Genomic DNA, 27,236 nt, shown 5'->3' with positions numbered 1-27,236 from the left:
TGTACAATTGCTCAGTTTGCAATTTACATGGATCATTTTTCCTAGTTTTCAAGATAGTACCTGCTAATATAATGACATTAAGACAGTACCACCAACTGATCATTTAGGCCAACTGGCTGAAAATTAACTACTTGTGATGATGCTCTGTTCATAAGAATGAAGTTAGTGAGCAGAGAAGACATTCCTTTTCTCACTAAGCTAATTTTTAGGCTAAATACAGTCACAAAAAAACTGATTTGTTCTGGTACGTTGCGACGTCCTCTTTTATTCACGAGTGCTTTGATAGCGGAAATAAACACAAGACCATTTTCTTTGTTTCATTTAATTTTTTTTCCTTTTTTTTGGGTTGCGTACATTCGAAAGGAGTGCGGTGGCACAATACAATACAGGAAAACATGTCAAATAGCAAATTATCTGCAAATTATCATTAAAACTATTTACAAACAACACTTTAGAAATTGCACAGCTCGCGAGAGGGAACGTATATCTAAGGAAATAAAGATACACCGAGCGCAGCGTACGCTACACCTACACAACACTGATAAAAGCACCATTACATTTTTAGGGACGTGTGTAATCTATAGAGCACGGAAATACCCTGCACACTGACATATTAAATAAAAGCTAAAGAGCCTTAGTGCATTCTACTAGAAATGAATATGGACTAAATATAATAAGTGCTGTGTTAGACTTCAGCCTCAGGACAGGACCACATTGGTGAGTCTTTCAAGAGATCCCCCATAGTGAAATGAATATCCGTGAACGTTCATCCTTTATTGTTTACTCATTACCAGTGCAAGCTACTAGAGGCAGGTTCATACCAGGCTTCAAAAGTTACCCATGTTATTGGATTATAAAGGCTGCATGATAGTCCATGTTACCAATACAAACAGGAACTAATTACTGGTATGGAACCTGTTATCCAGAATGCTTGGGACCTGGGGTTTTCAGATAAGGGATCTTTCCAAAATTTTGGATCTGCATACCTTAAGTGTACTAAAAAAATCATTTAAACGTTAATTACACTGAACAGGGTCGGTGGGCCCCGGCTCTCAGAGGCCCCCACTGGCCCAGGTCTGCTCTCTTGATCAGCCATCCCCTGAAGAAATACAGATTATCAGTACACGATGTGACCGGGGTTTGGAGGGGGCCCCTGGTGGCTGCAAGGAGGGCCCTTGGTGTGGCAGCCCCATCGGCCACCAATGCTCCAGTCTGACGCTGACACCCAATAATATTGTTTTGCCTCCTAAAAGGACCAATGATATCTTAGTTTGGATCAAAGACAAGGTACTGTCTTCTAGTGATGTGTGGGCCGGCCCAATACCCACGGGTCGGGTGGGTGGGTCTGGGTCGAGCTCTTCCATCTGCTCTCCCTGCCTGCTACCTATAGCCGCGCGCCTGCTCAACCCACCCCTTTTGTGATGTCATCGGCAAGGCGGCAATGGTCTATAAAAGGAACCTGGAAGTCAGATGCGGACGGGCACGGGTGGAGGAAGCCGGGACCCGCACATCACTACTGACTTCTAATAAAAGGGGAAAAAAATCATTTTTACAAATTTTAATTATTTGATGAAAATGAAGTCTATGGTAGTTGGCCTTCCTGTATTTAGGAGCTTTCTGGATAATGGCTTTCAAGATAACAGATCCCATACCTGTACAATAATAATCAGCATCACACTTATACAGCTATTATTTGTTATGGGGATAGATACAGGCAAAGTGTGCCATGATTTTTGGGACTTGTTGGAAGTCAAAGCCCAAGTGTCACATGGTAACTGTCCTCTTCTTGCTTCCACTACAAAACATGCCTAAGGCAACATAAAGCCAATAAGTATTCTAAGCCAGATGTTAAAGGCTACTTCCTAATGGAAAATATTTCAGCTGATATCAGGATAATTTCACGGAAGGCTAGCTATGCAAGAATGAGCCATCATTTCCATCCCTGACCTCATGCCTCATTAGTCACTATGTTACTGTGTAAGGCTGAGGTACTGAAATCCCCAAGGACCATTTGCCCAGGATTTAAGGAGTTTTCCTTCTGAGAAATGCAGCCAATTGCCAAGATTTGTTGGTTCACCTTTTGCTTAGAGATATCCTTAAATCCCATGTTCTCGGCCCTTAATTACGAGCATTTCCTACTCCACTGATGTAATGTCCAATCTCTTAAATCATACACAACATGTCATGTACATCCTCAGTTTATTCTGCATTTATTGGCCCACACAGGCAGAAATAAAAGGAGAATATCCCAGTATATGTTATCCATTAAGGACCTATATTCTATTCCACCAAAACATCTGGTATTATTCTATAGATAACACATTTATGTCAATATGTCCACCAGCCGACCTGAAAAAATATGTAACCATCAATTCTCACCTATGGTTGCCTTGACAACGCTAACATTTACACCCCATTAGTGATGAATTCAGTGCCATAATCATCATTTAAAAAAAATTAAAAAAAAGATCCATCTTTTATATGGAGCCAACACATTGTTCAGGGCCATACACAGATCGTCCACCATTCACATCAGCCCCTGCTCCAGTGGAGCTTACAATCTAAAGTTCCTATCACAGTCACACATGTTGTCAATTTCTTCATGAGCCAATTAACCTGCCCATTTCGGGATACGTCCCTTTAAATGACATCGCTTGGGAAATGATTGTTGTAAATTTAGTAAAACTGTATTCAATCAAGTTACAGTTTCCATTTAACATGGAGGTGGTTGACCCTGTCCACCAAAAGTAGAACCTATTTTAATAATCACTGGGATGCCCAGAAGACAGAATAAAATGGATAGATAGAATGGTCCAGGGCAAAGTTTTGATTAGGGGTCCCTTGGCAAAAAATCTTTAAAAAATGTTGCAAATCATAAGGGGTGAGGTTTGGTCAAATCAAGAACAGAATCTTGAATTTGTTGCCTCTCTAGTTGTAATATCAGCATCTAGTGGAGAGGTTCACAAACCGAAGAATAGGCTCAAAGTTTGGTGGGTGCAGGCAGTGGATGATGGGGGTGCAGGATAATCATTAGGGTCATGAGTCAGCAAATATCTAAAATATGGTCATGGTCAAGCAGACGGTTGGATCAACAGCCCACCATGCTATTTGTTTAAAAAGAACAGAATAGGTAGTGTGAAATGTATGACAAGTGCATGGACCTTTTTAGGCTCTCACATTGCACAAAATCCTATGGATCAGAGAAGGTTCTAGCTGTTTCCCAGGGGAGAATTCTCCTGCAGCTTGACTGCTTTTTACAAGTCATGAGATTCTATCTGATGCTGATTGAAAGGCTTCTATTGACTTACATCTGCTTACACATAAAAAGTGGAGGAGCGTCATCTTAAGCTGATGCACAAAGGTAAACCAGTTTGGCCAGTTCTTGACCAAATTGTGTTGGGGTTCAAATGAAACAATTTCTCATCAGAACCAATTCCAGATTCCAATAAGACCTGAAAAATCAGTTGATGAATGTGTCGATAAGGTATGCTTATCAGCTAGGCCTAAATTAGTTAATATGGCTCCCGCTAGTGATGTACGCACATCAATAGGTCCCGCCATAGGTTTATCTCTTCACTGACCAATCTTTACGCAACTTTACAGCTGGCATTGCAGATGGGAATTTCAGCAATACCACAATCATAAGCCATTATAAAGCCATACTAACCCATAGTATCTGAAATATGGATGCTTTCGAAGTGGTGACCAGTAGATATCATCTTCACTACTGATGCCCCAGCCTAGTCAAACAAAAGTAACATTGTCAAAGGGTTTTGAGAAATGGTTCTCTAACTGTGGAGTTGGACATCAATTTTCTCTTGTGAGGTTTCTTAAGCTCAAGCAAAGTATATCCAACATTGTTGGCATTTCCTTTAATCCAGCCTTTGGGAACATGGGTACTCTATACCCGGATTCACTGGAACTTCATATTTTCTGGAATTCTGGGATTAGTCTGATTTAGGCTTTTCCCTCCATCTTTATACCTTGGTTTAGGAACCCAACCATCAGCTTTTGGGCACCTTTAACGTAACTCTTCCCATCGTGGATGCAATGAGCTACTAACCCATAGCAACTAAAAAGATGGATGCTTTTAAATTGGTGACAAGTAAATATCACCTTAACTACTGAGCCTCCAGTCTGGTCAAACAAAAATAACACTTTCAAAGGGTTTTGAGAATGGTTCTCTAACTGTGGGGTTGGACATCCTTGTGGGTGTTTAAAGGAGTGGCAGGAGGGTGCTCAGTCTTAAGTCCATTGTTGTTAAGATGTATGAGAAGTCTACATGCTCTTCTAGATACACCTTAAAGCTCAGTTGGATTTAGAGTGAAAACATATATATATGGTAAATAATAGAAAACCAATCTTTTATTAGACTAAACCCAGTGTCTTCCAAATTAGGAGAAAAAAAATCTGACATGAAATATTCTCTATGAAATGCAGAATATGTAGCTAACGTGCAAATGAAATGCGATACGCTCTCATTAAATGCAGAATACATAAGGCAATAAGTGGTTCTTTTTACTTCCTGAGATGAAGCGATACGGGCGAATGGAAATGGTGTGCTGAAAGATCCTTAACGCTTCAGTGCTGAACTCAGAACTCAGCAGGAAAATTGGAAATAAATGAAATCTCTATAGAATTCGAGTCCATGCTGTGACATTTTTTAACTCTTGAACGTGGTACGATTACACGGAAGGCTGGAGGTATTGGCCATGGAATGAATATTTTAATTTTAGTTTTGAAATTCATAAAACTGGGCGCAGGACCAAAAAAAATAGATATCATTTTAAAAAACTATATATGTGTGCTAGTTAATACATTCCATCAATAGACTCTTTCAATGTATCAGTACAGAACAGTAGCTAGAGACAAATAACCAAGTATCTCCTTTTCCCTTGTGTTGCTTCCCCTTGATTCATCGTGCTCTTTAGTGAAGGCGCGTTTAGCTTAGGACTTTTAAATACAAACGTTAATCTCGGTGGGTTTTGGTTTCGCTTTGTAAAACTCGTAAGACGTTCAAGTGCATCGCTACTTTGGAAGGAGACAGGGGGGTTATTCATCCCGACAATCAGCGTAGTTTCCTTTAATCCAGAAACAGATCTGGGCATATTTCAGCGGCGTTATGCGCACGGCTACATTGAAATCTTGTTTGTCGCCATCTTTGTCGACCCATTGGTGGCCGGAAAATATTCCGATGATCTTCCTTTCCCATTTCTGCTTCTGCCTCTTCCACATTCGCACGTAGACGCCAGAGCCGCTGGCGCCTGGTTGAGCGTCACATTGTTGGTAGAGAAGGTCGTAGGTTTCGTCAGTGACTTCGCAAAACCTGTAGACCAGGTTGCCAGGCCTATCGTTGTCATAGCCAGAGAAGTGGATCCTACCTCCAGGTAAGTAGCGCCCGGAAGGGCTGACGCCAATCATCATATATTTTCTCTTGTGAGGTTTCTTAAGCTCCAGCAAAGCATAGTCATAATCCATTCCAATATCGTTGGCATTTCCTTTAATCCAGCCTTTGGGAACGTGGGTCCTCTTTACCCGGATCCATTGGAACTTCATCTTTTCTGGAATTCTGGGATTAGTCTGATTTAGGCTTTTCCCTCCATCTTTATACCTTGGTTTTAGGAACCCGACCTTCAGCTTTTGGGCACCTTTAACGTAACTCTTCCCATCGTGGATACAATGAGCCGCGGTTAGAACATGTTTTTCTGCCACCAAAGTGCCGGTGCACCCGGTGGACAATTTGACAGATGTTGAAAAGGGATAATTCAGCAAAAAGTCTTTGCCGTATATGTTAAAGCGACCGTCATGGCCGTATATCTGCCTCTTTGTGCGAGACCTGCCCTCCCCTCCGCTGCTGCTAAGAACATAAATGCCCACATTGGTCATGGTACGGCTTCCGTTGGAATAGAGGGTCTCGTAGGCCATATAATCCCTCAGATCCTCATAGGTTGGCATGGAGGAGTATTTATGGCATTCGGCCCCACATGAAGACGACACATTCAGACTGGGATCTGCATCAAATTGTGCTTTGTCTAGTTTAGATATAGACTGTGGGAGAATAACCGGAACTTTGTAATTAGGCCACGTTGGTTTCAGGGGAGAGTTGTAGGGTTCCACAAACGTCAGTAAAGACAGGAGAACACACACAGCAGGAAGTCTCTCCTCCAACATCATGGCGCTTTATCTGTAACAGAAATGGAAATATATAAATCTTCTGTATAAAAGACAGCGTTGGAATAACAGAAAACATTGTATAAAGTGGAGGGCAAACGTGTAACGTTTGTAAAGATGCAAAGCTCACACCAGGTCTTGTAACCCACGGCAACCAATCAGCATGTAGCCACAAAGAAAACATTCAATTAAGACCTGGTGCAAAAAAGATAGGGATGTACCGAATCTACGACTCCTTCAATCCTTCGGGAAAGATTCAGCCGAATGTTGAACCAAATCCGAATTTGCATAGGCACATTATGGGCGTTAAAGGAAAAAGTGGAAAAAAATGTTTACTTCCTTGTTTTATGATAAAAGTCATGTGATTTCCCTCTCCAACCCTAATTTACGTATTCGGATTCAGTTAGGCCAGGCACAAGGATTTCGGCCGAATATGAATCCTGGACAAATCACGAACCGAATCCTGGTATGGAACCTGTTATCCAGAATGCTGGGGACTGGGATAAGGCATCTTTGGGTCTCTGTAACTCAAGTCAACTAAAACAAATTATTTTTATATAATAAGGGCAATTTGCATCTTAGTTAAGATCCAGTACAAGGGCCTGTTTTATTATTACAGAGAAAAAAAGGAAATCGTTTAGTTTTTGATTAAAAGGGAGTCTATGGGACCCATAATTTATAGCTTTCTGGATAACAGGTTTCCGGATAATGGATAAGTGCAAGTCCACGGCTGCCTTGTACTCTGCACTGTGCACCAGACACAAGTGCTTAGTGAATGAGCATAAAAGGGTGCAATATGGCTCCCTTAGTGCTTCTATCCTCAGTGCTCTAGCACTTGCATTCGGTACCATTGTAGATCATCCCTAAAAGGCCACAAGCATTTTTTAAGCAATAGGTCCCAGGTTACACCACCTAAGTTGTAAGTTGCTATGGCTGGTTAATTTTAAAAAAAATCCTATATTGGTCCGTGCCCAGACCCCCTGCTTGCGTCTCCGGATAATAAAACAAATAGTTGTTTATATCAGCATGAAATAGAGTCTGAACTTATCTCCAAGCTCTGCGGCTGCTTTCTGTATCATTACTGTAAATGATTAGCCTTAAAATACACCAGCGTCTTCCAGTTACAGGGTATGTGACTTTAGCCAGCAGAGGGCAGTGTTCCATGGAGTAACTGATACATTCTTCTGACATTATCGCCATGAAACCCAAGATGCTAGAGGGGGACGAAATGTAAATTGCAGCACATACTGTCACCTCTTTTAGCATTCAGAGCAACCTGTTTCCCTACTCTGGTTACTTGTGCAGAAAGGGTGTATGTTTCGTGTGTCTGTTTCATCACTAGGCAATCCCTGGGGGGTGCTGAGTATTAGAAGGAGATTATGGGTGTTGATTCGGATGAGGGAGGTTTAATACAAGATGTGAATGCTGACAATTGTATGACATCCCATATCAATGGCAATTTCCTGGGCTGGGGCACATTTCCTATAAAGATGAGGAATAGTTCTTGTGCATCGAAATTCCCCTGTACTAAGCAAAATTCAGCAGGAACAGCCCCCTAAGTTTGCTCATAGTCTGTGCAGAGAGATAATATAAAACGATGGCAGCATAGGTATTCCTCTGTACTAAGCACAATTCAGCAGGAACAGTCCCCTAAGTTTGCTCATAGTCTGTACAGAGAGATCCCATAAAACTATGGCAGTATAGGTATTCCCCTGTACTAAGCACAATTCAGCAGGGACAGTCCCCTAATTTTGCTCATAGTCTGTACAGAGAGATCTCACAGGACAATGCTCTGTTCTCCCAGGAGGTATTAATGTGCATGATATACAGAAGAGATCATTGGCAGACCCTTTGCCCTATCCCTCCACCTCCCCTCTGTGTGAGTCAGATTCCCATAACTGTCTCACGGGAATACAAGGCCAACACTGGCCAAATGCAGTGGAAATCCCCTTGTTATGTTAATATAATACATAACTAAAGGAGAACTTCATCCAAAAGGAAAATTTAATTGTAAGCAGTGATCCAGTCTATCTGAATAGAACATTTGTAATGATTATACAGATATTATGGAATTGCTACTGGAAGCAGCATTTGTCTGGCTGTTTATATGCTCTGCACTGCTGGTTCTCACTCCTGAAACAATGGCAGTTGATTAACTGACCTGGAGGATAACTTTCTTCTCCTCTATCATAGCCAGAGACCAGAAAGGGATAAACAAATACAGCCAGAGTTACACACAGTACAAATGCAGTAGTCGAGCGCACACATGAGAACATTCCCCGACATTCATTTTTTACTTTGATATTAGAAATAATAGCCCTCTAAACACAGGAATGTGCTATTTCTGGCTGCTGGGATGATTCAGGGTTGCTTCTCTGTAAACAGAAGGAAATAAGAGGGAGGGGAAAATGTTTGTTTAATTGGGAAGTTCTTGGATCTGAAGGAGAGGAAAGCCCGATAAGATCCGTTTCCCAAATAACTGGTCAGGCATAAAGGAACCAGGACACTGAAATGGGGGCAGAAGGGGGAGAAGAAATAATGTACCCCTATACATTGTACATTGTATATTGTAAAATGCACAGTAGATGTCCCTGAGGTTCTGAGAACATATATATATATATATATTATATATATATATTATATATATATATATATATATATATATATATATATATATATATATATATATATATATATATACATATTCATATTGTGCGGATTTGTCTATGCCTAAACCACTTTGGCACAGGCTGCCAAGTCGCCGGCTGTATGTTCCTACCTTAAATTACAGGTATGGATCCGTAATCTGGAAACCCGTTATCAGGGTCGGACTGGGAGGCATGGGGCCCACCGGGGCTACTGCCCCAGGGCCCCCTCCAGCCGCCACTGCCGCTCCGGAGTGCTGCAGGGGGCTAGTGCGCATGCGCACAAACGCGGTGCCGCGTTTGTGCGCATGCGCGCGGCGCCGCGTTTGTGCGCATGCGCAGCCATTGTATTCTACCGCGACCCCAAACAAAGTGGGGTCGCGCCGCCCCACTGAGTAGCGGATCTGGGCCGGCGGGGCCCACAAGAGCCCGGGCCCACCGGGGTTTTTCCCGGTGTCCCGCCGGCCCAGTCCGACACTGCCCGTTATCCAGAAAGCTCTAAATTACGGAAAGGCCATCAAATAATCCACATTTTTTAAAATGATTTCCTTTAATTCTGTAATACTAAAGCAGTAGTTTGTACTGGATTCAAACTAAGATATAATTCATCCTTATTGGAAGCAAAACCAGTCTAATGGGTTTATTTAAAGTTTACATGATTTTCTAGTAGACTTAAGGTATTTAGATCCAAATTACGTATTCACTATCCAGAAAAACCCAGGTCCTGAGCATTCTGGATAACATAAGGGCCGCCCCCTGGGATCGTAGGATTCACTGTACTGTATGTTAGGTCACATGAGCCAATTAACAGACAGAGTTCTGTTTTTTGCTTCCACACTTCTTCCTGTTACAGTTAGAGTTGAAGTATTTCTGGTCAGGTGATCTCAGAGGCAGCACACAGACCATCCCGAAATGGTGGCTCAAGGCAAGAGATGTAAAAGGGCAATATTTACTTAAATATATATTCCAGTTTGGTAAGATTCTTTAATATGCCACTTAATATGATATGAACTATCTGTTGCTTAAGTGTTCATTTTGGGGGTATAGTTTTCCTTTAACAACTTTTCTATATGAAATGTTTAAAAAAGCCTTCCACTAGGGGTCACTGTTTCCTACATACTCTGCTGCTGGAATATATGGATTAGACCAGGGATCCCCAACCTTTAGAACCAGTGGGCAACATTCAGAAGTAAAAGGAGTTGGGGAGCAACACTACCATGAAAAATGTTCCCAGGGTGCCAAATAAGGGCTGTGATTGGCCATTTAGTAGCCCCATGTGGATTGTCAACCTACATTGAGGCTCTGTATGGCAGTGCACCTGGTTTTTATACAACCAAAACTTGTCTCCAAGCCTGGAATTCAAAAATAAGCACCTGCTTTGAGGCCACTGGGAGCAACATCCAAGGGGTTGGAGAGCAACATGTTGCTCACGAGCTACTGGTTGGGGATCACTGGATTAGACCCAAGATTCCTAAAGTTCGGGGTTGGTTCCCAAAGTGGGGATGTGCTGAATTTAGCAAATTGATGGTTTTATTTCTGTGTAAATCTGTAGTGAAATAAAGAGAGCGGCAGCTAAAATGTTGGAGCACAAAATGGAGAGGTGCTTGGGTGCCAATCTTATGCAGATGTCTGATTTACTGTAGATATACCGTAATATGATTTAAACTAGTGGCAGGTCCAGGCAAATCATCCAATGCTTTCTATGGGACATATATATGTACTTTATATCCAAGGAGGTTTATTTACCCATATAGTAACAAGTCCTACTGGTACACAGAACAGTGACCTTGATTCCACATACCAAGCGTTCCACACTGGATGGCATTTGACAAAATATCATTATTTCTTCCAAGTCCATTTCATATCACTGTACTGAATTCTGACTGCAACATAACTGATAATGGATACAGCACAATGATACAATCCCACAACCGAAAACGATAATCACAACTCATAACTAACAAAACAACCAGGCAATGATGTACAGTATATGTATAGATATGTATAGATGATTGTTTTTTACAATTTATTTTAGTTATATTAGGGAGAGATTTGTGCCTTTTGTAGCCGCGGGATAGGGAGTGTGACTGTGGGATAGCAGGTATAGTAGGGAGAGATGGTGCCTATAGTAACAGTGGATAATAGTCTCTGGGAAGGGAGTGTGACTGACGGATAGCAGGTATAGTAGGGAGAGATGGTGTCTATAGTAACAGTGGATAATAGTCTCTGAGAAGGGAGTGTGACTGTGGGATAGCAGGTATAGTAGGGAGAGATGGTGTCTATAGTAACAGTGGATAATAGTCTCTGGGAAGGGAGTGTGACTGTGGGATAGTAGGTATAGTAGGGAGAGATGGTGCCTATAGTAACAGTGGATAATAGTCTCTGGGAAGGGAGTGTGACTGTAGGATAGCAGGTATAGTAAGGAGAGATGGTGTCTATAGTAACAGTGGATAATAGTCTCTGAGAAGGGAGTGTGACTGTGGGATAGCAGGTATAGTAGGGAGAGATGGTGTCTATAGTAACAGTGGATAATAGTCTCTGAGAAGGGAGTGTGACTGTGGGATAGCAGGTATAGTAAGGAGAGATGGTGTCTATAGTAACAGTGGATAATAGTCTCTGAGAAGGGAGTGTGACTGTGGGATAGCAGGTATAGTAGGGAGAGATGGTGCCTATGGTAACAGTGGGATAATAGTCTCTGAGAAGGGAGTGTGACTGTGGGATAGCAGGTATAGTAGGGAGAGATGGTGCCTATGGTAACAGTAGGATAATAGTCTCTGGGAAGGGAGTGTGACTGTGGGATAGCAGGTATAGTAGGGAGAGATGGTGTCTATAGTAACAGTGGGATAATAGTCTCTGAGAAGGGAGTGTGACTGTGGGATAGCAGGTATAGTAGGGAGAGATGGTGTCTATAGTAACAGTGGATAATAGTCTCTGGGAAGGGAGTGTGACTGTGGGATAGCAGGTATAGTAGGGAGAGATGGTGCCTATAGTAACAGTGGGATAATAGTCTCTGGGAAGGGAGTGTGGACTGTGGGATAGCAGGTATAGTAGGGAGAGATGGTGCCTATAGTAACAGTGGATAATAGTCTCTGGGAAGGGAGTGTGACTGTGGGATAGCAGGTATAGTAGGGAGAGATGGTGTCTATAGTAACAGTGGGATAATAGTCTCTGGGAAGGGAGTGTGACTGTGGGATAGCAGGTATAGTAGGGAGAGATGGTGCCTATAGTAACAGTGGGATAATAGTCTCTGGGAAGGGAGTGTGACTGTGGGATAGCAGGTATAGTAGGGAGAGATGGTGCCTATAGTAACAGTAGATAATAGTCTCTGGGAAGGGAGTGTGGCTGTGGGATAGCAGATATAGTAGGGAGAGATGGTGTCTATAGTAACAGTGGGATAATAGTCTCTGAGAAGGGAGCGGTGCCTACAGTAGTGTCAGCATGGTAAATAGTAGGGAGAGATAGGTATGTGACTGAAGAACAACAAGTGACTCAAAGCAGGCTCCATAAGGAGAAACCCCCTGGAGTGAATCCAGTAGTTGTTGACATTCCAGAATAATACTGGCAGATAAATGCACTAGTTGAGGCATTAGGGTTGGGTAGATGGGCAGATTCGGGGAGATTTAGTCGCATGGTGACTAATCGCCTCTTTTTTGTGGCGATAATCTCCCCGAACTGCCTTCTGTCTGCCTTCTGTCTGCCTTCTTGAATGAAGAATTGCCTGCGCTAATGCACTCGCGGCGCTTCGTTTTCCGAAGTCGCCCGAAGTTTCCCTGTGATGCAACTTCGGAAATCGAAGTGCCGAGAGTGCATTAGCGCTTGACATTGGATCTCACTAATCCAATAACCAGTGATAAATGCCGGCAGTAGGGTAAGAATGAGATGTACATCACAATCATAGAGGTATCAAATATCTTCTCCACTAAGCAAAATGGCTTAAATGACAACTATTTTCCCAATGTTCTTCTTGGCTGGAGTTTCCCCATTCACATATAGTTACAGTATGTTCGATCTGCCTAGATTCCATTTAGATGCATTATTATATAAATTATTATGCAAATAAATGGCAGAGCTGCCCCAGTGACATCACAAAGGAAGACTTTTATCTGGCAAGTGCAACAGGTACATCAACATAGTGGGTTTACGTATGGAGCCCCTAGCTGGTGTATATTAGTTGAATTGTCTGTATTCTGGAATATCTGGTGAATAAATTTCAGTAATTATGCAGGATTCAACTGGCACAATCTGTCATGCAAGTTGCTGGTGAAAGCTGAGGTCTTGGGCGGTTACCAGTAATGCTTTGCAGATGAGTTGGAACGTATCCCTTCTGCCCCAGTGCAGCTTATCTAAATAGAATTCTCAGGATCCTACACTAGTTAGTTACAGGGCTGCCCTGTGGACCCAGTTATCATTATTGCACTGTTTGACTGGGCCCCTTGGATCATTGTCATCAATGCTTATTAGCCTACGGATGTGTAATGCTGAAACATAGGGTTACCACTTCTGTCTGCCCAATGAGCGGGTAGCCTCTCCTCCGCTTCCCATGGGGAGTTCATTGAAGAGCAATGCTGGTGGCACCATATTACATCGTAGAACATATCCAGTCCACCTCCACAGCTTTTGGAGGAATATGTTCCAACTCATCTGCAAAGCATTACTGGTAACCGCCCAAGACCTCAGCTTTCACCAGCAACTTGCATGACAGATTGTGCAAATAAAACAGTTCAGGACCAGTTGAATCCTGCATAACTACTGAAAATTATTCACCAGATATTTCAGAATACAGCCATGTCCTCTAGGTGACACTGATTAAGAAGGTTTTCCTTCCAACCGTTGGGTAGAGGTCACCCACCATTCTGCCTAATCACACCCCTGGCCCACCCAAACCCTACCCACCCTTGGTGAAGCCCTGTACCCTTTGTGATCTGAAGTTTGGGATCATTGTGTCTTTCCGGGCCCCCCATGGCCACAGAGCCTAGACTGGACCCCCCAACACTCTCTCCTTATGGCAGCTCTGTCACATTTAGCTCCTACATAAGAATTCATTAGCATTATAGTATGTTATTTCTATTTTGGGTTTATAAATTATTGCTACAGGTCACAAAGTCTCCATACTGTTAGCTCCTCTGCTCCCCTGATCTCAGCATGGAGGCAGAGTTTTGTAGAGGTCACCCAACCCCCGCAGTTAATGCTCCACTCCTATCATCCTAAGGGAGTTGCAATTCTCAATTCACAGACGGAAGTATAGGAGTTGTAGTCCAACAACATCTAAAGGACCAAATCCCAAGATAAGGCACTTGAGCACACAAATGTCTAAGAAAACCAGATATTAAACCTCTTTCAGACAGGAACAAAGCAAACTCTGAAAGATGGCAAAAAGCCTCCTTGTAAAGAAATAAAGGGAGTGCAACCCCCTTTAGAGTTGGAATCCCCCTGTATCTAGGGAGATAACACCATCTGATAAAGAATGCAACAGAGCCATTGGTGCCACTTCACCAGGAACAGAATGTGTCCCACGGGCCCCAGATTTATCTGTTTCTGCCCTACAAATTGGTTACAGCCCAATGTCTCAGGGAATTCTCAATGAGGTATTTATCAGGAAAGTTTTCTTTCCGGTACTTATCAGTCAATGCAGATAAGGAAAGGACGGGAGCTGAGCCTAAATTGTGCAAACACTTGGGCAAATAGGGAGTAGCCGAGATAAGTTCAAACTCAGTCACCTTCCACCATCTTGCTAGTGGCAATGCAAAACACGGATATGCCAAATGCTTCACCAGTCCTATAAATACACAGCTCAGGTGCATGAAGTTCCTCATCTGATGCCTTGAAGTTTGCTGGGTTCCAACAAATGGAGTCATATCAGTGAGATGCTGTTTGATAAACACACATCTTGTTTAGGAGGTAACTCTATTTGCAAAACATGACCACCCTCCATCCCCTCTGAGTAAGCTTGAGTAAGCTTCCTATCTAAGTAGGCTTCCTCTCTGAGGCATCCTATCTGAGGCATCCTATCTGAGAAGACTTCTGGAAACATTCACTGTGGAAGTGTCCGACCACAGCCACACCAATGAGGCACAGTAGTCCCCCTGATATGCACAAAGCTCATCTTCTTTCTTGAAAGTCCCTTTAGCATTGATTGTGTTTAATAAGAACCCCCCCCCCAAAAGCATGCAACTTCCAAAAACCAGCTAGCACAGAGTGGTGCTACTGGTTGGGCACATAGTGGTGATGTTGACAAACTCTCACTAAAAACCCAAATCTTCATCTCCCCTAGCCACAGTCCCTGGTACATTGAAACGTCTCTAAGCATTATCGCCTCCACATAGGCACATTCTAGGTAATTCCTGATGACTGATGCTAAGAGATATATATAAGGCCTTACATTGTATTAGTAATAACTAATGGGTTTCCAAACAAATGTGGCTAAAATACAAAGTCCACCATCCACCAACAACCTGAGAATGCTCTTCTGTAGTTACATACCACTTTGGAATGCAAATCAGTCCTACCAAGAGACATGAACCCTTATTCCGAATGACCCTATGATGTAGAGCTTGTCTGTTGATTAAAATAATCGGTAATTTCTTGGCAATGCTTACTTACTTCCCCTTTAATGTAATTAATAGCTGGAGAGTGGAGTAGAGCGACTGTTGGCTTCACCTGCCTCTACCATCATCTCTCCATCTGCTAATGGTTATTGTGTACCTGGAGCAGAACGTATCGGTGTCTGCACTATCACGGCCGGCAAGGTGAAAGCCCAATCGGGAATGTTATCACTTGTCATTATAATGATAGCTGTGGCATCTGGAATTTCTCTGTTTGGAATGAATGAGGCCAATGAAAATGTCTTGTGTAGAGGTGAGTGCAAACATTAGCAGCCCTATATTAGACTCATTTCCTAAGTACCCCTCACTTCACATTGTCAGCTCCACCAAGACAAGTAGCATTGGACCCACAATGGTCACAATGGCCAATAACACAAAAACCTTTTCTTAAAGTTGACTTTCCTGCTTCCAAAGCAACCACTAGAAAGTACTAGGAGATGTGAAGCTCAATATATGGTCCAGCAGCCTCTCTAGAACATGGATATCATCCCTTAGGGTGGGCATTCTGGGAGTTGTAGTTTCCTAGAACCGAAGAAAGCCAATGTTTACCCTCAGAGTTCAATGGTAATTGCCATCTGAAAAGGTGAGCTGACGTCGCCATGACTTCAGGTACATTATTAACTATAGCGCATTCTTTAGCAGTATCACTTACAAAGGTTGGGTTGCTTACAAAGGGCTGCAGTCAGTGGTATTGCATTCCTGCTGGAATATGATGCCATGTGTGATTAACTGGAGAAAAACAAAACCCATAAAGAAGAGGTACTGCCTCTGCGACTCTTAAAGGATCAGTCCCACACAACAGTGCCTTGAAAATGTCTTGCACTTGAACTCAATAAAGTTATCAGACAGAGATGGGCTGATGGGCCTACAGATATGAGGTGTCTTTCAAGTAGATGGGGTGGCAAATGGGTTTGGGCTTTCCGCTGCAGATTACAGACAAGGCAAGGGTGCATGTCGAATTTGGTTCTGTGTAGAACAGACTCTATCTCCAGTACTGCTGCATGAGAAGATGTAGCACCAAAACCTGCAACCTTGTCCCATGGGTTGACCTGATTACCTGGTATTCAAAAGATCAAAAGATGCTGTGATTTGGCCACTTGGTTGATCAACAGCTGGAGGAACAAAAACCGTAACCCCCAGCCTTCTGTATTGGAGGGCTATAAGGATGGAAATAAGAATGCCCAAAAAGTGACAATGATCTCCAAGATCTATCTACTGAAGTTCTGCTGGAGACCAGTAGATGATAGCAGAGGAGCAACATCTCCTATAGATCACCCCATGAAGTCCCATGTTCCATGGCTGTGAAACACTTGAGGTGGGAGAACCCATACTGATAAAGTCCATGTGGCCCCTGATATAAGGGTTCTGAGGGACTGACAAACCCCCACAAATGCATATTCCGTTTGAGTGGGATACGTGACCCACCACCACTAAGCATAGCCACAATGGCTTCAGTGGATCTTTAAGTGTCTCTAAGAAGATCTATTTAGATCCATTGCTGAAACGCTTCCACAAGTTGGGCACCTTCTTTCAGATGCGTTTAGCACCTGGAGTAACTTTATCCTCGAAAATCCAGATATATCCTATTTATAAATAACACCACTTCTGTCTGGCCTTTGAGTTAAAATAAGGTCAGGCTCATGCCCGACAGATTAGCTACGTATATTGCACAGTGAAAGATTTTGTATGATATTTATCCACCAGGGGCACTGCTTCAGTGGAGTCTATATATATAAGATTTAATATAAACTCAGCAGTAGAAGCAGTATGGTAATTCCCACGTACATTACATTAAAACAAAGCAATCACTCATAGAGATGAGCGATACGGCATATGCACAGCACACAACTGATTCATCAATATAACCTACTTTTTCCATATTACACCATAATAAACACATATATGCACATAGCGAAATCCTTCAACAAAAATGTACAAGGCATTGCAGGTGAACATTTCGAGAGCCATGTATCCTGAATGCCACCAGCAAATTCAATATAACCTACAGCTATCTAGATGTTCTTGAGCTATAATGCCAGAGCTCTAGTTCAACAACATCTGGAGCAGCGTAGCTGTCCTATCTCTGGTCCTGAGTGTCAGGCGGATCTGGAGGACCATGGAATAAATATGATGGAATAAAATGTTGGAATAAATATGATGGTATAAAATCATGAAATAAATATGACGGAATAAAATCATGGAATAAATATGATGGAATAAAATCATGGAATAAATATGACGGAATAAAATCATGAAATAAATATGACGGAATAAAACCATGGAATAAATATGATGGAATAAAATCATGGAATAATATGATGGAATAAAATCATGTAATAAATATGATGGAATAAAATCATGGAATAAATATGATGGAATAAAATCATGGAATAAATATGATGGAATAAAATCATGGAATAATATGATGGAATAAAATCATGGAATAATATGATGGAATAAAATCATGGAATAAATATGATGGAATAAAATCATGGAATAAATATGATGGAATAAAATCATGGAGTAAAAATGATGACGGTGGGTGGTAAATTTCAGTGCCAGGCTACGGACAGTCCAGCTCTGTTGGTAATGGAAAGCGGCCAAGGTAACGACACCTGATCCAGCTCTCATTACTCACTGCCCGGGCTGCTGGCAGGCAAAAGCAAATCAGCTGGAAAGCAAGAGTGCAGCACAAGGTAAATTCAAAGTTCTAATAGAAGAACATACTTCTCCGGACTGGCACACTGGCATACTGACACTGGGCATTCAAAGTATTTGGTTCTAAGCACAGCTTCTAGGGCATTGGGTTTATACTGTACCGTATCCCACTGATTCTGGGCATATACCACACCTCTCATATCTCTCACTGATAGTGGGCCTGTATGGCACCTCTCATACCCGCTGCTACTAGGCAAAAGAATTGATACTGGGCATATACTGTGATTTCACTGCCACTGAACATATTCTAGTGCCTCTCATATCCCACTGGTGCTGGGCAGAACCCTTACACTCCTATCTCTCCAGCATACCAGCATATACTCTCCTATGTTACTGGACATCCACTGTACCAGGATATAATATACACCTCTCCTGCCCCCCTGTTACCAGGCACATATATATGTGCCTGGTAACAGTCACTGATATATATAGGCATATACTTTACCACTTCTATCTCACTGATACTAGGAATTTTCTGCAACTTTCCTACTAGGCATATACTACCCCTCTTCTGTCTCACTGATATTGGGCATCTGCTGCACCTTACTACACTGGCCCTAGGCAAATACATTGCTACTGGGCATATACAGCACCTCAACACACTGACAGTGGGCATATACTGCACCTCAGATTTCTGGCATGTATTGAGCCCCGCATGGCACTGGGCATATATTGAGCACATGCATAGCACTGGGCATTAGGCATCTATCGGGCCTCAATATGGCACTTGGCATTTGCTGCACCTAAGCATGGCACTGGGCATATATTGAGCCTCAGCATGGCACTGGGCATATATTGATCATATGCATGGCACTGGGCATATATTGATCATACGCATGGCACTGGGCATATATTGATCATACGCATGGCACTGGGCATATATTGATCATACGCATGGCACTGGGCATATATTGATCATACGCATGGCACTGGGCATATATTGATCATACGCATGGCACTGGGCATATATTGATCATACGCATGGCACTGGGCATATATTGATCATACGCATGGCACTGGGCATATACACTGACATTTATCACATACTGTACTAATCACAGGACACGGGGACTAAACATATGCTACTGGCAGTTGGCATCTACACCTCCTCCCCCAGCACTGGCACTGGACATACACTGGACATACACTGGCCATACACTGGCCATAGACTGGCCATAGACTGGGAAACCCTGGGCACATACCTGCACCCACCCTGTGCCCTTCTCACAGCACCCTGGGCTCACAGACAACTACACGACCCCATTGTGCCCATTGAGTGTCCCTTAAATTGAGCCCCCAGTGGCAGGGCATTTATCTGCAGCCGATCGCATTGCGACAATGTGCGACTTACCAGGTCAGTAACTTTGTAACTAAGTGGCAGCTCGTTCCTTAGGGAAAGTGTCTCAGGGGCACTGGCTCCTATTTCCACGGGCAAAGTAGGTCAGGCAAGTGGGACGGGGTCGCAGATCAGAGTCCTTCTCGCGTCATTCCCATAGGTGAGTGTGAGTGTCTGCAGGTGCCTCTCCCTGACCCTCTCTCCGCCGGACTCTCACAACTTTCTGAGCAGCAGCTTCTCCCACTCGCTATTAGGGACAGACTCCAGCAGCGTCACGTGACCCCTCCCACCCACAGTCTCCGCTGCTGCTGCTGCTCAGGAACAAACAAGGGAGACACAGTAGCGCTGCCGCCGACCCCTTGCTTGCCGCCGACCCCTTGCTTGGGACCTTTGGGACTGAGGAATCAGAAACATTGGCTATTGGCATATTTAATACTACATGAACTTTATTTATTATAATTGTGTCACATACTGAGAAACAACCCTCCTGATGTGCTACATATACTTGTGTCTCACCATCTGTGACCCTCATACTTATTACATTGTGTAAAAGTCATTTTGAGTGTTTATATACAGTATATACAGATATGGGACCTGTTATCCAGAATGCCCGGGACCTTGGGTTTTCCTGATAACGGATCTTTCTGTAATTTGGATCTCCATACCTTAAGTCTACTTCATTAAATCAATTAAAGCTGAATTAAACCCAATAGGCTGGTTCTGCTTCCAATAAGGATTAATTATATCTTAGTTGGGATCAAGTACAAGCTACTGTTTTATTATTACACAGAAAAGTAAATTACAATACACAATTATAATAAGATTTTACTTATTTGATTACATTGGAGTCTATGTAAGATGGCCTTCCGGTAATTTTGAGCTTTCTGGATAACGGGTTTCTGGATCCCATAACTGTACAGTAAATCAAGCCTTTTATGATACAGTTCAACTGTATTTCATTTATATAATGCTTTTGTATTGAGACACGTGTCCACAGTCATGTATGGGCACGGGGATCAAAAGGATCTTTAATAAACCAAATTTATTAGGCCCCAGCTGGAGCCCAGCAGTATATAGGGGTTCAATTGTGAGTGATGGGCAGTTTCAATATATGTATTCCAAACAGTTCATCTTCCCCAAGATACTGTACCCTCTGCTGTAAATGATAAGGATATTAGAAGTCACTGAGGGGTTGTTCTGTGACCATATAAAGACACAAGGCTGCAGGCTGAGTTATACAGGGAATTCTGAGTATCACTCATGTATTATAAGGGATAATGTACCCCCTACTGTAAATGATAAGGATATTAGAAGTCACTGAGGGGTTGTTCTGTGACCATATAAAGACACAAGGCTGCAGGCTGAGTTATACAGGGAACTCTGAGTATCACTCATGTATTATAAGGGATAATGTACCCCCTACTGTAAATGATAAGGATATTAGAAGTCACTGAGGTGTTGTTCTGTGACCATATAAAGACACAAGGCTGCAGACTGAGTTATACAGGGAACTCTGAGTATCACTCATGTATTATAAGGGATAATGTACCCCTACTGTAAATGATAAGGATATTAGTAGTCACTGAGGGGTTGTTCTGTGATCATATAAAGGCACAAGGCTGCAGGCTGAGTTATACAGGGAACTCTGAGTAGCACTCATGTATTATAAGGGATAATGTACCCCCTACTGTAAATGATAAGGATATTAGAAGTAACTGAGGGGTTCTATGACCATACAAAGGCACAAGGCTGCAGGCTGAGTTATACAGGGAACTATGAGTATCACTTATGTATTATAAGAAATAATGTACCCCCTACTGAAAATAATAAGGATATTAGAAGTCACTGAGGGGTTGTTCTGTGACCATATAAAGGCACAAGGCTGCAGGCTGAGTTATACAGGGAACTCTGAGTATCACTCATGTATTATAAGGGATAATGTACTATAAATGATAAGGATATTAGAAGTCACCAAGGAGTTATTTGAAAATATAAAGGCAACAATCCGTAGACTGAGTGCTTTTATACAGGTCACGTAACTCCAAGGTGACTTTTAATGTCTTTATAATTTACAGTATAGGGGGTACATTATTCATGATTATCTACAATTGTTTATAGGTTAGTCAAGAGCTTTCTCTCTTTGCTGCAGGAAAATGTCTGGGACAAATGTGGCATAAGATATGATTTTCCCTGTAGATTATAAAACAACCATTTGTCTTGGGCCTAGTCACTTCTAGTTTTGCCACTGCTCACTTGCCTTTCAATATGGGTAAGAATCCAGAGCTTAAGGTGCCACCCTCAGGTAAGAGCAGTGATTTACTTAATTGCAAAACAATGCTGTTAATTTATTTCAAGCCTGGTTTTTCAGTTAGAGAAACAGCATTACTGGGGATTTTAGACATAACAGAGTTCCATTATATATTATTACTACACAGGCACACGCTGATTTATATTCTACTCACCTGTTTTGGTCAGATTTTTTAATTTCCATATGAGATAATTGGCTCATTTGAATTAGAGATACCTTTTATTCTACTAATTGGGTTTTGTATGTTATTTGAATTCTGTATTGCTTTATTCAAGCAATGTGTGTATATGTATATATATATATATATGTATATATACTTTCAAGCCACAGTAAATTAGGGCATTGTGTGAAATATTGAAGCAATTTGGGTACCATTAATAATTCCAGCCCCCAGGGGGCGCACTCTCAGCTTTGCAGCAACACTCATTTGAAGTTGCTCCCAAACATAAGTTTATGATTTGCCAGATCTCCTCTTTACAAAGAGCAAACAGCATCTCCTCTGGAACAGGCTTCCAGAGGGTTTTAAGTAAAATTAATTACACATACATTCTTATTATCACAGTTTTTGTAAACAGGCTTTGAATAATAATAATAATACAGGTATGGGACCCATTATTCAGAAACCTGTTATCCAGAAAGCTCCAAATTATGGAAAGGCCATCTCCCACAGACTCTATTTTGTTCAAATAATCCACATCTTTAAAAATTATTTCCTTTTTCTCTGTAACAATAAAACAGTAGCTTGTACTTAATCCCAACTAAGATATAATTAATCCTTCTGGGAAGCAAAACCAGCCTATTGGGTTTATTTAATGTTTACATGATTTTCTAGTCCGAAAGATCCTTTATCTGGAAACCCTTTATCCAGAAACCTCTGAATTACAGAAAGGCCGTCTCCCATAGGCTCCAATTTGTTCAAACAATCCACATTTTTAAAAATGATTTCCTTTTTCTCTGTAATTATAAAACAGTAACTTTTACTTGATACCAACTACGATATAATTAATCCTTATTGGAAGCAAAACCAAGTCTATTGTGTTTAATAACATTTACTTTATTTTCTAGTAGACTTAAGGTATGAAGATCCAAATTACGGACATATCCATTACCCGGAAAAACCCCCAGGCCCCAAGCATTCTGGATAACAGGTCCCATATCTGTACTAAATAGCCTATTTACAAATACTGTGAGTCTGTGGCATACATTGATTTTGGGCATTTTCCCACTGTTTTCAACCCTGAACAAAAACCAGCCAAACATCCAGAATTGATTAAGAAGGACAAAGAGTTGCAGTTACATTTTATAGTCTGGTAGGAAGGGCAGTAATACAGCAACTTTGTAATGGTGTGTATAGGTTACATTATCTGAAAATGCTTTATCCAGAAAGCTCCAAATTATGGAAAAGCCATTTCCAAAAGACTCTATTTTAGTCAAATAATTAAAATTTTCAAAATGGTTTCCTTTTTCTCTTAATAAAACAGTAGCTTGTACTTGATCCCAACTAAGATATTATTAATCCTTATTGGAGGCAAAACCAGCCTATTGGATTTAGTTATTTAGTATGCATGCCCCCGCTGCACCTTCATGGCTCGTTTTGGAAGGCGGGAGATATGGAGATCCCAATAACAGAAAGACCCCTTATCAGGTAAACCCCAGATCCGTATCCATAATATTTTCTGTTAAATCCTAGGCTGGAGTTATTTGTTAAGTCTTATATGAATGAGTTTACAGCACTGGAGATGTACTTTGAGCATGATGTTTTCCCCATCACCATCACAGTTATACGCACAAACGTTCCCCTAGACTGGTACCCCTTAACAATCAATCAACTGATTGCTTAGATTATTCCAGCTGCACTAGAGAGCAGTGTGCTACCAGATCCCAAGTTGCTATGGGTTACGGCACTGGTGTAAACTTTGCCCTTGTTTCTGGATGACTTGCTTTATAGCTTATAATGAAGATGGTTTACCCTGAGGCCATTATTAGGGATTAATAACATCAGTCCTTGTTTATTCTAATTGTTATTATGTCAGCATGACCTCAGAGCGATTAGGATATATAGTAATGCTCTGATTTAATCATGAAGAATATCGTGGCACTGAGTCAGCTAATCCCATGGTAGTTGTGTCAAAATTAACAGCTCTGACTGTGGAAGAAATTCATTACCAAATATGTTTGTTATTCTCCAAGTTTTTGCCTGTTCCCAGGATATTACAAGGGAATGGTCAATCGTTCTGGAGTTCTGGATCAGACAAATTCATAGGTAGTAATGATGTGTGGGTTGAGCCAAAACCCTTGGTGACCTACAGGTTGACCACAGTTTAGGGTTTGGTGCGGGGCAGACTGAGGAACTACACTCCTCCATTGCTCCCAAAGATGTCTTGGAACCAGAGGTCTGCTCAGAAGTAGCGTACAGAGTGAGAAGACGCGGGTATGGTTTAGATGCGGGTTCTACAATGGCAACATTTTGTGGGTCAGGCAGTGCTGGGCCTAGCCTGCTGGGCGACCCTAGGCAACACGGACGGCTTCCTATCCCGCCTTCCAAAACGAGCCATGAAGGTGCAGCAGGAGCATGCATACGAACATGTGCTGTGCCGGAACACAGGGGACTAAGCAGCTATTGAGGGGAAAGGGCTTGAAGAAGATGTAGGCAAAAGAAGAGGTACATGCCAAGAGCCCCTTTGTTTCTTCCTAGGAACATGCCTCTTTTGCCTACCCATAGTTCCAGCCCTAGGATTAGGGTCCATGTGTGTTACGGTTTTGTGGGTTAGGTTTGGGTGCAGGTTGAGTTTTTCCTGACCCACACATCACTAATAGGTAGATTTTATGTAGGTCCATCTTTGGAATGATATGGGATTATAACAAAATGGTCTGTAGAATTCTGGTTTCCATATGCATCCATGGGAGGTCCATGGCCGGAGTATTCTACGGTTAGAATATACTGTAAATCTGGATAATTCTGATATCTACGTCATAATGATGGTGGGTTCATGTTTGGGTAACAAACTCAATAACTGCATAATTTCTTGTTTAATATAAAAAGATCCATTTTGGCAAGATTATAGTATCCTTAGATGGATGGTTCTGGAGTAATTCTCCTGTAGATGGACCTATGTTTCTGTGAATACAACTTTCATAGTTACATTCCATGCTTAGGATACTATTTGTCAATCTGTCTTTGGGTGATTCTAGTGTGTTCATAACTGTAAAACGCCATGAATCCTTTAATAGGGACAATATTTGGGTAATGCTAGTATCCAAAGGTAGATAATTGACTAGCAAACAGTAAGCCAATGGTTTTCCAACTGTAGGGCTTGGAGCAGTTCTACAGGGGCCCAGTCTGAACGTTAGCTAGGGGGGAATTTTTTCATTCTTCTAGATACACTTGAAAGCCCAGCTTGAAGGTCAATTAGGGTGAGATGTGGTGAGATGTGGAGCAACATTTCTTTGCTTTCCTAGATATTTTTGGAACTATGGCAAAATTACCGTTTTCCTACTCCTATTGGGCTTTCAAAAGACCCTATTGGGCTTTTCAAAAAATCAGCCGCTGCTGTTGCTACATCCATGTTTGCTGGATACTAGAAGTACTCGTTAGATGCTTCCTTTACTTGGATCTGGTTCATACTTGGGTGTTAGCAATTTCCAAAGAAGGATCATTTTGTGGTCAAAATACTTCTAGGGTATCCATGTCTAAGTGATCCTAAAATTCATATCTGGATGAGTCTTTGACTTGGAAGTGGATCTCTCTTTGGGAGGATTGAAGTCTACATCACTGGTGGATTCAGTGTCCAAAGATGCAGAATACTATAAGTAGAGCTACAGATATATAGGGTTCATTAGTCCATATTCACTATACATCTCTTATTATTAAGAAACAAAAGAGTGAAAATCTGATAAATAGTTTCTAGCTTTATATTTGTAATTGTTTTAGTAACCTTTCCCCTGTGCATGGAGACTGGTATGATCTGGTACCATTTGTTAGCCTTATCATGGCTTGGGATTTGGAGTAGTCCAGTAGACTTACAACTTTTAATTTATTTAGCAATTGTTGTCTGTGGCATTGAGTGGATGTAATAAAACACAGAAACATGGGGGAGTTTAAAAAGTTTAGTTGAAATAAAATAATCAGAACCACGTTGAGTGATGAGCGTTTTCCCCCTAATATCATATTTGGACAATCCCATTTTGTGGCCGAGGTCTACGAAGGTTAGTTTGTTAATCATTTAAGGCAAGGGAGGCTGGAAATTTTATGAGTGCTCTCGAGCTGGGAATTTAGCTGTGTCAATAAATATGTACAATATAAGAGTTAATACTAAACTGTTTGTGATATTTATGGGTTGGTGCTCATATAGCAATCAGATTTCTGGGAAAATGGACCCTGACCCTCAAAAGAAAAAGCTTAAGCTGTAATCAACATATTTGGATTATGAATAAATGGGGTTGTTTACCTGTTACCCTGCCTGGGCACCCCCACAAACACTTGGGGAACACCTACAAACTCCTGGAACATAGTACCCAGGTTGGAATCAGACCCAACGATCTAACACTAGGCTGGTGGTGTTGTGGTTAACATTGTTGCCTTGCAGCATTGGGGTTGCAAGTTTGTATGCCATCCCAGTAATTGGAAGGGTTTCCACCACTTACTCAAATGTATTTTAATGTTTATAGAGAGCTCATTTGTTTCTGCTCTGACACTACTCAGAACTTTATGGAATTGTTTCTACAAGTCCATCGCTTGACAGACGAGGGTGCAGATTTGGTTGTAAGTCTCCTGACTGATATTTATTTATTGCCCTTCTGTCAGGTGTAGCAAATGGTCATCGTACAAAAAAAGCCTTCATGTTTAAATGACCAGACCACATGTTGCATCTGGACCCTCGGGTGTCCTGTTTTGATGTTGAGTCTTAGGGGCAAATTCACTAAGAATCGTAGTTGCGCCAGGCACAAATTCGCCACACTTCACCACACTTCGCCAGGCGTAGTTTCGCCAGCGCTCCGCAAATTCACTAAAATCCGAAGTTGCGCACAGGGGTAGCGTAAGTTTGCAAATTTCAATGGAGGAATACGTATCAGCACTACAAATGCCTAGAAAACCTTTAAAACATCAAATAAAAATTTTATTTTGCCCTACACATGTGCCCACTGTAGGAAATGTAGGGGGGAAGGAGGGGAGCCCCAAAAATTTTTTCGATCTTTTTCAGCCTATCACCCATAATATAGAAAACACGCGTTCAGAACAATGCGCGCGTTAGTGAATTTGCGTAGTTTCGTTCGTTGCGCAAATTCGCCAGGCGTAAGGGTGCGAAGTTACACTAGCGAAATTACGCCAGCGTCCGTAAGTGAATTTGCGAAGTAACGAAAATGCCCGACGCTAGCGAATTGATGCTAGCATTCGGCGCTTCGACGCTAAGTGAATTTGCCCCTTAGAGGGTTTGAAGTCCGAGTTTCTCCTATTC

At 41.9% G+C, this 27,236-nt stretch overlaps 1 protein-coding gene across 1 annotated transcript; it reads right to left on the bottom strand.

The window, feature by feature from the left end:
- Nucleotides 1-306: 306 nt before the first annotated feature.
- LOC108705812 (serine protease 23) lies at nt 307-19,718 on the bottom strand. Its single transcript, XM_041582714.1, has 2 exons — nt 19,488-19,718; nt 307-6,184 (listed from the first exon to the last, which is right to left on the bottom strand). The coding sequence occupies exon 2, from the start codon at nt 6,172-6,174 to the stop codon at nt 5,053-5,055; it is 1,122 nt and encodes a 373-aa protein (XP_041438648.1). The 5' UTR covers nt 6,175-6,184; nt 19,488-19,718; the 3' UTR covers nt 307-5,052.
- Between the last annotated feature and the right edge of the window lie 7,518 nt (nt 19,719-27,236).

The sequence above is a fragment of the Xenopus laevis genome, chromosome 2L (genome assembly GCF_017654675.1).
Source record: "Xenopus laevis strain J_2021 chromosome 2L, Xenopus_laevis_v10.1, whole genome shotgun sequence".
NCBI lineage: Eukaryota > Metazoa > Chordata > Amphibia > Anura > Pipidae > Xenopus > Xenopus laevis.
The sequence above is the reverse complement of the archived record's forward strand: the minus strand, read 5'-3'. Positions and strand labels throughout refer to the sequence as shown.

Coding starts and splice junctions, on each gene's coding strand:
- LOC108705812 (XM_041582714.1), bottom strand. CDS start 6,174: ATGATGTTGGAGGAGAGACTTCCTGCTGTGTGTGTTCTCCTGTCTTTA.